This window comes from Amaranthus tricolor, chromosome 3, assembly GCF_026212465.1.
Source record: "Amaranthus tricolor cultivar Red isolate AtriRed21 chromosome 3, ASM2621246v1, whole genome shotgun sequence".
Taxonomy (NCBI): Eukaryota; Viridiplantae; Streptophyta; class Magnoliopsida; order Caryophyllales; family Amaranthaceae; genus Amaranthus; species Amaranthus tricolor.
This window is the reverse complement of record NC_080049.1, coordinates 29608142-29620851: the sequence shown is the minus strand read 5'-3', so window position 1 is coordinate 29620851 and position 12710 is coordinate 29608142. Positions and strand designations below refer to the sequence as shown.

Genomic DNA, 12710 nt, shown 5'->3' with positions numbered 1-12710 from the left:
ATTGTTACTAAATGCTCTCTTAAATTTGGTCAAGTTAAAAAAGGAAAAAAAATACACAAATTCTTGTAAGAAACGGTCTCTTTGAAAGACCATCTTTAATTGAACCGACCCAATATATAATTTTAAAATATTATAAGTAGGCATTAAGAATGATGTAAATAGACATTTAAGATATTGAAAGTAGGCATTAAAAATACGGTAAGTAAGCATTAAAATACAGTAAGTAGGAATTAATTTTTAATGGTTGTGCTTGAGATACGTATCTTAAAAAGACGATCTCTTAAGAGACTAGCCTAAAAAATATATGGATCCATAATATTAATTAAATCAACAAAATAATTTAAACTTCTATTAGTTAATTAGCCAATTCAATATTTTAAAATCAAGATTTTATTGTCGTTTTATAAAGGTAAAATATTATCTCTTCCAAAGATGTAGTCCTCAACATTGCTACTATCCTAGACCGATAAAGGAGTACTCTTTGTCTAAACTATATTAACATATTAAAAGCAGAATGAAAATATAAAACAAATGGAAAAGATCAGTAAACACCATCCTGAATACATGAATCTCAAAAATCCAAGTTCTGGGTATAGTCTTTCAAAACAAAAATGTATTCAGCCTAAGTAAGCAAAAGACTAGGCAGAAACAGCGGATTCGTTGGCTCGTTGTTGGAGAAGCTTAACCCGATTTGACATCTCTCTCATTACATTCACAATGACGGACTTCTTTTCCATTCTGAACCGGATAGCCAACTCCTCCGATATGCCAGAGACACCCTCTTTCAATAAGGCCGCATCCTCCGTAATATTCGTGGGAAAATTTTGTAGTATTAACATACATAACCCGATTATAGTACGAAGAGCAGCCAGTTCATTTGAAATGCCAAAAGGTGCTTCGGCAGATAAAGATTGAAGGGTAGGCAACTCAGACTCGGATACGGTTTTCAAATGACTTGCATTAAGGATTCGTGAAGCAGCCAAGATTCGACCATCCACCAGATCTGGACCACCCAACGTTACCTTTAAAAGGAGACGACAGGAAGGATATACATATCAGAAATGATATTTCAAGCATTGAGAAAATCTTAAAGTTTTTTCAAACGTGTGGTTAGAGAACTTAAAAACTCAAAACAATTGAGTCGTTTATGAAATTTCGTTTTCTCCCCACTCCATTTTCGGGAATTTTTTCTACGGTCGATGATGAAAATAACGTAATTTGTCAATCATTCAATATAACTGATGGAATCCATTAATTGTCAATATATAATTGTCGGACATCCGATAGGCATTAATGCTATCAATAAAAATAAAGAGAAAAGAATATACCTTTAGATTTGGAGACGCCCATGAATCTTGATCATCTAATTTTAAAGCTGACAAGAATTCACTCTGCCATGAAGTTGGGGAGGAAAAACAAGGGGAATTTATCCCGACGGTAACATTAGCAGCTTCTAAAAGCGATGGATGATAACGGAGCTCAATTTGGTCGTAAGGGTTAGGAACCATAACAAATCCGTAATCTAAAAGGAATAAGTCATTGTTCATATTCCCATAGTTGAGCTCCAGTGGATCATCCCTTTTGATATCGTTTTCTGCCACAACCTGCAAGCAGTCACATAAATTTAAAAGATCAGACTTGGCTTACACCATTATAAGCCGGTTTGTCACCCTGTTTCCCACTGCACATCGCTTTGAGTACGCTGACTGAGCAGAAAAGACGGTGAGTTTAAGGGGAGATGGAGAAGTGACATGTTTTCTTAAAAAAAATGTATAACATAATGAATTAATTTCAGTTCTCAAGAAGCCAAAGATATATAATTCTTCGGTTCGGAATTATAATGGACTACAATAAAATGACTCAAATCATTTGTAGTTCTTGTTTATGTGAACTTGCAGACAATGCTTAAAATCAAGGCTCAACCAGAAACAACCTCCTTGTTGTTCTTAATGATGTATCATACAAAAAACTAATCTGATCGAGTGAGAGTAACCTGCCTTCACTAGCATCTTTGCATTTTCTGCATTGTGTTGACCCTGAAAAATCTTAGCATTTGGATTAAAGCTGTGGTTGCACATATCGATCAAAGGCAACAACATCAGGACATATTCATGGATATTCTCAGAGTGCTTATCTCCGTACAAGCGAAATGCCCTGGATGATACAGCTGCCATAGCCCATCCGAGGGCAGACGAATCTATATCTTGACCTCCAAAAGGATGATCTTCTTTCTCCAAGTTTGCAACTGCCTCCTCCACTTGGTGCTTAAAGTCAAGAAGAAATCGACATCTCTTATTTACCTATAACAGAAACAGAAACAAATTTCAGATTTTTAAAGGAGACCAACATGAGAAGAGTACAAGACAAGTTGCAATCCATACAGATAAGTTAAGATTTTTCCCAAATATCTTGTACCAGTACCTGATTAACAATAGGAGCATACTGCAATTTTTGTATATTTGTTCCGTCAAAGAAGATTGGAACGCTGTATGTTTCAGGAAGATTGCTGATGTATGGCCACCAAAATGAGCTAGTTTTCGCTCTTTCTTGCAGAAGCTTCAGACCCAACTTCATAGCCCAGAGCTCCTCTGCCAAATGCTCCAGTGTCTAATTTACTCATTTTCAAAATTCAGTTCACCCTAATTAAAGAAAGTGGTTACTACCTAATGCAGTTAAATGGGAATCCTAACAAAACTACAATAGGGCGTACCAATGTCAAGAAAGAATTTTGGTGGGAGTGAGAAGAAGTTTGACGAAGATGGTGTTGGTACTACTAACACAGACATATAATACATCAAGCAGAGTGAGACGTTACACTATTACAGTACAAGTGAACTGAACACTCTCAAGTGTTCCAGACAGCAATAAAAATCAAATCACGCAAACTTGTGCGATCAACAAAGGTGCAAAATATGTTTGATTGCGGACACAACACGCCTCAAACCTCCAATTAAAAATTTTGAACCAGAAAATTTATAACTATGATTGCATAGCTCAACTAGCAATAAACTAGTCAATTTTCTATCGATAAATATGGATAGAGGAGGATTTATATTTGTTCTTATTTGGAATATGGGAAGAAACCAATGATGGTAAAAAGAGTATTTAAAGATTCTAATGTTGTGTAATTATTGATTGTTGGGAGTAATGAATAAGTGCTTTGATAATCATAAATTGCAACCATTAAAAAAATTTAAAAAAGATTGAAAAAAAAAAAAGTGGAAAATGTCTCTTCACATTTATTGAGAGAGAGGGGTACATATAAAAAGACGGAATCATGTTACATTTTGGGAAAAATTTGTAAATATATGGTGCTCTTTTAATAAAATGTGTTGGGAAAATGAAGTTATGTTGGCAAAAAATCATATCTTGTAATTCAGATAACATGAGAGGCCAGGAAGGCAATACTCATGTAGCTAGAAGGCTATTTCTACTTTCTCAAATTGCAACTATAAAATAGTAAAAACAAAAATGGAAAATGTCTCTTCACATTTATTTGACCTGTAGCTAGAAGGCTATTTCTACTTTCTCAAAAATTCATTGTTTTAATTTAGATAACATGAGAGGCCTGGAAGGCGATACTCATAACGGAAACCATCAAGCATTTCAATTGCAAATCCATTCATCGGATTTTTATCTTCCATACTCTAGTCTGCTTCTTTATTAGTTTATTTTTTATCTTCCATATATATGGAGCTTGAAGCTTAAAGCATATTTCTAGGGGAGAATTGATTGAAAACCTTTTATTACTCATTGTAAGAACCTCTATGACTTGATGCACTTTGATTATTGTATGGTTTTAGGTTTGAATTTATGAGTTAGTGCTTGAATTGCTAGAGAATACTTTTACATAATTGTTACAAATTGCAATACTTCTCTTTGCTATACCTATTCCAAAGTCAGGTTGTTTTGTAATTGGATTGTGAGTAGCACACCAGTTCTAATTATGATATGCAGAATATTGATGATTAGAAATATTTAGAATCAGACTTCATTTTGCTTGAATGTTATTTGCTTGAATAGTGTTAGCAAACCAATAAATCCTCTATCCTAAATCAGTAATTTAATTGAATTTAATGTGTATAAATTATATTAGTCAATAATAATAAGGCTTTTATATCCATATTGATTGTGATGTTACCTAACCAATAGATCCTCTTGAATCTTTATATCTTGATTGCAATCTCCCAAATCATATCTTGCACTAAAACCATCTTAAAACTCATTTCCATGTGATACAAACCTTACAACCCTAATACAAATAATTGTGATTGGAGAGTAACTGAATTTATTTTTGGATAGCTCAAAGACGACTTAATAGAACCAACGAAATCAAAAGCATAGAACATACCACGGAAATGAGATCTTAATTCGACTAATGGGCTAGAAGATAAATGGCATTCTTTTCAATATTTTCACTTATAGAAAATTAATCTTTTAGGTTGGTAGGTATCTTCTTCAAATAAAGTGTTGATTTTAACGTTAATTTATATAAATAGGCAAACAAGTAGATATAAACACCTTCAATTATATAAACAAAGTTTGTCATAAGGACCATCAATGTTGGTAGCACCCATATAGTAATGATTACCAAATTATAATAAGGTTAGTATTGGTGGTCAGAGCATAACAAATCAATATGAAAAATCATCTACAAATTCTCCAGTATTCATTCATTCCTATATGCTACAATAGCATGTGCAAATCCCAATTCTTCATGCATTTTTCGGTCTTGTTTGAACATGACCAAAACAACACAAACGGTTTTTGTTTGTCTTCTTTGCAGCTCCACAACCCCTTATTATGTTTACATTTTAAATTCTATCCTTTAAGATATACATCCTAGCTACCTTATCTGCCTACAATGATATCTTAGAAAGCCTAATATTCAAGTCCATATATAGTATTAGCCTAATGGTAGTTCACTATAATTGAAAAGTAGGCTCAAAATAACAAAAAAGTTAGTTCTAATCAACACAAAATATATGATGTGATAATTTAACAAAAATTACCAACCCAATTCCCCCAAAAAGGTTATCTACCGCGAATACTCATTTCAAGAAGCCCCATTTCTCTTGTCAATGAAAGGTCTAACTGTGCTGGTTAATACAAGAGTAATCTTGCCTCACTCTAGCAACCAAAATCCCTAAAACTTAATTTAATAAAACGCCTCAGAGACTCCAGGCGACCAGAAACATTCGAGATAGTGGTATAGGCTTAAGACGATACAATGTTTCTAATTCAACTTTCTTTCAAAAGAAAGAAACTCAAATGCAACATACTCAACAACTATATTCTACAAGACCCTACAAGGCTACAATCCTCACACTCATCACAATCTGTTTGTATTCTAAAAGTGAAACTCACACTATTACATAACCACTATTAGATGTGGTCTTGCGTTAACAACCAATCCAAGTTAGTGTACATTTGTTAACACCCTATTATGGATGTAGTTTTTTCTTGCGCAACAAATCAAGTTTACAAACATAACAATTCTGTAATTGATTTCATGAAGGCTTCAAGGCAAGTATTTGCTAAGCTTGCTATTGTATTGTGATTAAAACGCTTCACTCAATCTAAAAACGATTACTCCCTCGCCATCAAGAAAAAGGTGAATTTCACGACATTTGTGGGGGTGGGGGTTAGTTCGAGTCATAGCCGGAAGCATATGTGCACACTAAGTTCGAGTCATAGCCGGAAGCATATGTGCACACTAAATGTTATTTAAGCTTTCAATAATACGCCCTTATTCCACTGAAATTGCTACAACTACCCTTTGATTCTCATTCATCCCGCTAAATTTGTTATATTTCCTATTCTAGAAGTAACTCCCCATTCTCCTGTTGATAGAATTTAAGAAGTGGGTCTAGTCAACCAAAACAAGAGAAAAGGTAATCACATACACCCAAAGGTGGTTTACTACTAAAACAAATTGATGGTAGGATTACTCCTCAAGTTTATATAGGGGTATACTCTTTTCTCTTTCTCCGAGACAACTCACGTGTGGGCTACAATGGCACTTAAACAGCAGTCATTTCTCATCCACACATTCAAATATTTTGTCATGTTCTTTCTAAATTAAACATCTACAAAAGCATAAAATTGTGAAATTAATGGGGAAATTGACAGATGAGTACACTCTTATATGATAATGCTAAAATATTGCCTTTACAAGAATATATCTTCTCTTATGCTTTCATTCCTAACAAACAAACATAAGTATTAATATCCAATTAGGTAAATAACTAAATATACTATGCATTCCCTGTCCCATGGATTTCGCAATATTTCCCTTTTAGTCCGTCTGCAATTCAATTTTTGGCTATCAATCGCTCTTTCTTAAATTCTCCGTTCCTCCCCAATCCGGCAAGCCCCCTAAAGTATACATTTACCTTTTTTTCACTTTCTTGGTTTGCACGGAAAATGTGCAAAACCCATAGGACATAGACAAAGCAACGGCAAAAATCCACAAAAACCATAAAACAGTTACACGAAACAAGAGGAAAAAACATATGTACCTGGAATTCGTAGAGCCAAATCCGTCAAAACAGAAGAAGACGCACCATTGGATTCATCAAATCTAAGAGGTAAATGAGGAGGAAGAGCAATTAAATCAGAACCTTGAGGAATATCATGAGAGGCGACAAGACCAAGGCCATAAGAAGGAACATCGGCAATTTTGATGGAAGGATGAACAAAGCCTCCTTCCCTGCGAACCCATTTGAGAAGATCAGGAGGATGAGATACTAGACGTGAAGTGGAATAGTAAGAAACAGTAATTGGACGGCAGCAAGAAGGAGAAACTGCAATGGAGGTTGATAGAACAACCACCCCCCAGCTACTTCTCCACATACTGCTGATTCTGGTTCTCACCCGTCACCACCTCTCAGTCTTTTTCGATTGTTTCAGATGCCCTCTCACTCTCAGCCTCTTGATATGGTTTTGAGTCTGCTCGAAATTCAATTGGGGTTAGGGCTAAAATTACTTGAAACAAAATTGTGCTCTTTAAAGTACTGAATAGTAAAAACCATGTGTTTTCATATACGGTGAAAAATCATAGTCCCTCCTATTTATTTTAGTTGTCCCATTTACTTTTGAGATACTATTTATTTGTTACTCTTAAATTACATTTTATTATTAATCTATAAGTTAAAATATAGTCATATGGGATCTTGTTTGATTCGTTTTGATGTAAAGATTATTAATATCAACTTTTTATAATTTTTAATTATACATAACTCGATATATTAAGGATTGAACAAGTGCATTGGATAGAGTGCATAAAGTAAATGGGACACTTAAGATGAATAAGAGGGAGTATTTTAACTCAATTGGATTGTTTTAACATTTTTTCTATGTTGGGTCTTGCCTTTTTTTGGTTCGAATCTTTTAGAAAAACAATATTGTCCACTGATATTGATACCAAACCAAAGAAGCTTATTTCGCAAAATAATTTGAACAAAAGCTTAAAATTTTACTTTTTCTGTTTCACTGAAAATCTCTCATTTACTTTTTGATACTATTTACTTATTATTCTTAATTTGTATTTTATTCTTAATTTATAAATTAAAATATAGTCATGTGAGATTTTATAAAATTTTGTTTGATTTATCTCAATGCAAAGAAATATCCACTTTTTATAATATTTTATTGTGTATAATAAGCAATTATTAAATAAGTGTATTGAATAGCGTGAAAAAGTAAATGACACATTTTTAGTAAAATTGAGATTGCAACTTTTTTTAAAAAAAAAAAGTAAAAAATTTCATATTAATTCTTTTTATCTTGCTACTATAAGGTGAAGTTACATCATTGATTTATAATATAGAATGATATAAAATACAAGTACATGAAATGTTGCTCTTCAAACCAACCAGCCTTAAGGTTGCTTTAAGAGACCGTCTTTGACGCTTGGTAATTGAAATAGTACCTACATTACCCAACTCAAAGTGAACATTTTTCTTAGGCTTGGGTGCGCAATCATGGTTTGTATATACATATGGGGTCTTTTATGAGTAAACGCTTTGATGCATTTAACAAAAAAAAAAAAAAGTTAGTTCTCCCATTATATGCATTAAGTAAATGCAATTTAGTTGTTGTAAGTTAAGTTACCTCTTAATTAAACAGTTGTAGTGTATTTTAAGATAAATGGGGTAAGAGAGATGAGGAAATCGCACTAGGTTGATGGAAAACCCTTCTTTAATTTAGTTTTATTGTTATTATGAGCATTGTTCATTTACAGTTTATTTTGTAGGAGTATAAACAAAAATTCCCCTTGTTTAATAGCAAAGTTCAACAAGCTATCAACCTTTTTGCCAATATGTCATTCTTCCATTAAGAGGTGACTTACGGCATTAAACGTAAAATTTGTTCCTTTTCCAAGACATGAAAGCATACCACATCAACTGTTAGTACGATTTATACTTTTTTTTATTAGAATGTACATTGTACATGATATATTGATATTTGTAACTCTATTATTAATCAATGTAAGCACATTACTGAAGCATGATTTAGAATAATTTTTAATTTTTAATGTTCTTTGTAAAAAATAAATTTATTATTTTAGATATTTTATATATTCGAATATCTTTACTTAACGCATTATTATTCAATTAACGTTTATCCTCGAAAATTATCTTAATTAGGAGGTTTACAATGATGATGAGGTGAATTTTACACCGAAAGTGGCCCTATGATCAGAACAAGAAACCCACAAAAGTCCAAACAACACGTGGCTGGAAATCAGTGAAACTGAAAAATATACCCCGAAGAGATTTAAATAAAAGGAAAAAATAGGGTCACGTGACATACATCACGTGCAATCATAGATTTGGCATTGACCAGGCAAGTGGGAGAATGCTGAGTCAAACCTTATCCCCTAATTACAACTACACACGTTCTCATTGCATCCACAATATGCTCGCCGTTCTCATAAGTTCTCTCCCACGTCCTGGCCATATGATCCAGATCCTATTCTAAGATGCCTATGAAATTGTTAGTTTTATTTTTTTTTGTTTTCAAATACTTGCTATATTACGGTTATAAGAATTATTTATCGTTTAAGTTTATTTTATAAATTATGTTGATGTATAAAAAAAACATAATTAAGTGAGATATTGTTAAATTGTCTAATTGTATGCTTTTATAATATTAACTTTTTATAACTTTTAGATGTAGATAGTTTAATAGAAAAATGATCAAAATAACACATTGGATTGTGTAAAAAGTCAAAATAGCAAGTATAATAGAACAGAGAAAGTATTACATACAAAATAAAAAATATTAGAATAATTTAAAGCATGCGACTAATATTAAAAAAAAGTTAAAAATATATAACTGAGAATAACTGATTTTATTAACTGATTTAACTAGCTAATTTTATTAGATGATTAGTTATGAGTGTTTGGTAAAATCTAGTTGATAGTTGAAAGCTCATTTATGTAAAAAGACATATAAGAGCATAATAAATTTATTGTTATGTTTATAAAGTACTATATATTTATAGTAATTTAAATAAATAATTGACAAAATATCAATAAGCCTAGTAAAGTATAATTATAAATCACATTTGCTATTTGTTTATAGTATTTTTAAGTAAATTTATGATTGGTATTACAATATATGAAATTATATAATATGAAAAACATAAAATAGAAGATATACATATGAATAGTATGAAAAAGAAAATTTGATTTTGTATATTAGATTAGATGGAATCAAAGTCAAATATGGGAAAAAACTAAAGTAAATATATGTATAGCAAAATTTAAAAAGAGATCAAATATAAATATACTTTTCTTCCGTTGTCAATAATAATGATATTTTCGTTATTATTTGTTGCAAGTATTTCAGAGCGTAAGCAATAATTTTTAAAACAAAAATACAAAAGAAATGATGCTTGCTGGTATCAAATGCACATCATGCACACTAAGCACTTGTACTAATCTATGATTATATGATTGGTTTATAAGCCAATGCCAATGTATCGATCCAAAAATGTTTGCCTTTCATTTAAAGAAAACTATAGGCCAATGTGGACAGGGATCGTCAATCGGGTAGTGCTCACTGTTAACAAAGGGTAATTAATACATGCAAATTACCATTACAAAAGTAATAAGTAATATTATAACATAATTTGCTTTTAATGGGATAAATTTAACGATATTTAATTTAAATGTCACTATTTTAGATTGCTAATCGTATATATAGAGGATTTAGTGACATTTATTAGACCCTTTAGCAGCATATTAAAAAATCACACTAAAACTTTTTGCGACATAAGATCTGGTGATATTTCTCACAAATGACACTATAGACTATAGTAACAATTACATATGATAACTAAATACCAAATAAAGTGTCACTAAATCACTTTATGGTGAAACTTTAAATAAAAACCAATAATTATTACATTAAAAATATGAATTAGTGGCATTTTTTTAATGCCACTGAATCCAATGTCGCGAAAAGTTAAATTTATTGTATTTTAATTAACGGGACATTAATATAAGATGTATGGGATAAACATTTGTCTGTTATATATCAGTTTAATTATCATTTTTATTTATTATATGTTATATAATTTAATATTAATAATTTTAATCACATGATTTGGTCTATAACTTAGATAGACACGGACTTATATTCCTTTTGTTGCTCAGTGGCCTTAATTTTAAAGAAACTAAACCAAAATAGGATTCGAAGAGGTAGACATGCATAAAGAACGAGAGAGAGGAGGGATGGTAGATAAGTTAATGATGAATCTGATATTCAACTTTGTAAAGACATGGGCAAATTCCCAAAAAAAAAAAATTATATAAAAAATTTAACCACCCAAAAGTAAGATAAATTCTTAGAATAAAAAACATTAGGTTTATATGTATCTTATTCCACTTAACTAAAATGCAATTCAACAAACTATTAAAGACGAAGAGTGGGACCGTATATTTTGTAAAAACAAAATAATACTAACTTAGACTAAAAACGATCTCTGGTGTTCAATTTGACGTATCGCTTAAGTTACCATCTGATCTAGCTCTAACTCTTTGCTTCTCTAGTACTTTTTTAGAATTTAGTGTTGTCACTTGATAAGATTGACGCCCCATTGAATTTGCCTTTGTGTAGAGGTGTGGGAATTGGGATGCTGAGGGAGTTGTGGTAGGCTAAGATTAGGGTAAATAAAAGAAGGGAGTAATTAAAATGTGGTAATTTGATGTTTAATTTGATTAAGAGAGAATTATGGTAATTATAAGATGGTCAAAAGAGTAAAACTGTAAAAAAATTATTTAGTATTAAAATAATATATATGTGAACTGCTTCTGAAAAAACACTTATTTTATACATATTACAAATTCATGGAACGGAGACGGTAAAACTCAAAAAATGTGAATATCCAAATGCCAAACAATATTGCCAAGATATCAAAATATGAATGAAGCATGGGATGAGATGAACTTGAGGAATAATAAACACAAGTTAAGAATCATTCTACTTTAGAAAATATTGAGAGTCACCGTTTGGAAGTGCAACCTTAATTCCTTCCCAAGTTCCTTTCTATAACCTAAATAACTTTTATCTGAAAACAATTATGAAAATAGATATTACCCATAAAGTATAAATTTTATTTTTTTATATAATCTTATTGAACTTTTAGTTTTAAGAAAACAAATAACTAAAATCTGAGGTGATGTTTGGTATCAGATTCTTTTTTTTTTTTTTTTTGTCTTTTTAAATAAAAATAAATAGTAAAATTGTTTTGGCACATAGATCTTCAAAAGCTTATCTCTTTTAAATATACAAATTTCTATTTTAAATAAAAATATAAAAAATTAAAAATATAAAAACATACCATACATGAAATTAACTTATTTTTTCAATTTTAGATTGATGTACCAATGTTTGATCTCTTGATCTTTTTTCTTAGAAGGTTAACATTTCGATTCCTGACCACTGATATACGTTAGGATATTACAATCGTCTCTCCCTTATCTATATTAAAGTTTTTTTTATTGATTTAACATATGTATATTACATATAAGCTCAATATAAATCCAATAATTTCAACTATATCGCATTTTGTCAAAGTCAAAGTCAAAGCAATTATCCAATTTGAATTTTTAACACTATTTTATCAATTTTAATTGTATTTTATTTTTAATCTATATGTCAAAATATAATCAAATGGGTATTTGATTGTCTCAATATAAATTTTCTTAATATTAATTTTTTTATAATTTTTAATTATAAACAACTATAAATATTTAAGATTATTAGGACGACATTGAATAGAGTATAATACTCCCTCTAATTCAAACTGGGTGTCCCCTTTCCTTATTTTGGCAGTTTATCTCTACTATCTCATTTTCAGTTTAAGATATATATTTTTAGGTGGATTTTTCATTTTTTTAATATTAAAAATACCTAATATTACACATAATTATCTACTATTTTAGGTAGTCCTCTTATTTTCTTAATGTTTGTGTTCAAATCAAAATAGACAATTAAATTAAATTGAAGGAAGTATCAAATAAGACAATTACTCAATTTATTTCAAACAATGGCAAGGATCTAACTTTGCTCCATGATAGCTTGGTTATTCTTAAAATTTTGTGATATAAGTAGAAAAAAAAAAACAAAAATGGAATATACTACCAAAAAAGCCCATAAGTTTTTGTTTTTAACTTTCTCCAATTTTAGGACATTGA

General features: G+C 30.7%; 1 protein-coding gene across 1 annotated transcript; it reads right to left on the bottom strand.

Moving 5' to 3' along the window:
- Positions 1–538: 538 nt before the first annotated feature.
- Positions 539–7192, bottom strand: LOC130807502 (uncharacterized). The gene is made up of 5 exons (XM_057672729.1): positions 6522–7192; positions 2422–2588; positions 1998–2300; positions 1329–1604; positions 539–1022 (listed from the first exon to the last, which is right to left on the bottom strand). Exons 1-5 carry the CDS (start codon positions 6853–6855, stop codon positions 639–641), a joined length of 1464 nt encoding a protein of 487 aa, XP_057528712.1. The 5' UTR covers positions 6856–7192; the 3' UTR covers positions 539–638.
- Between the last annotated feature and the right edge of the window lie 5518 nt (positions 7193–12710).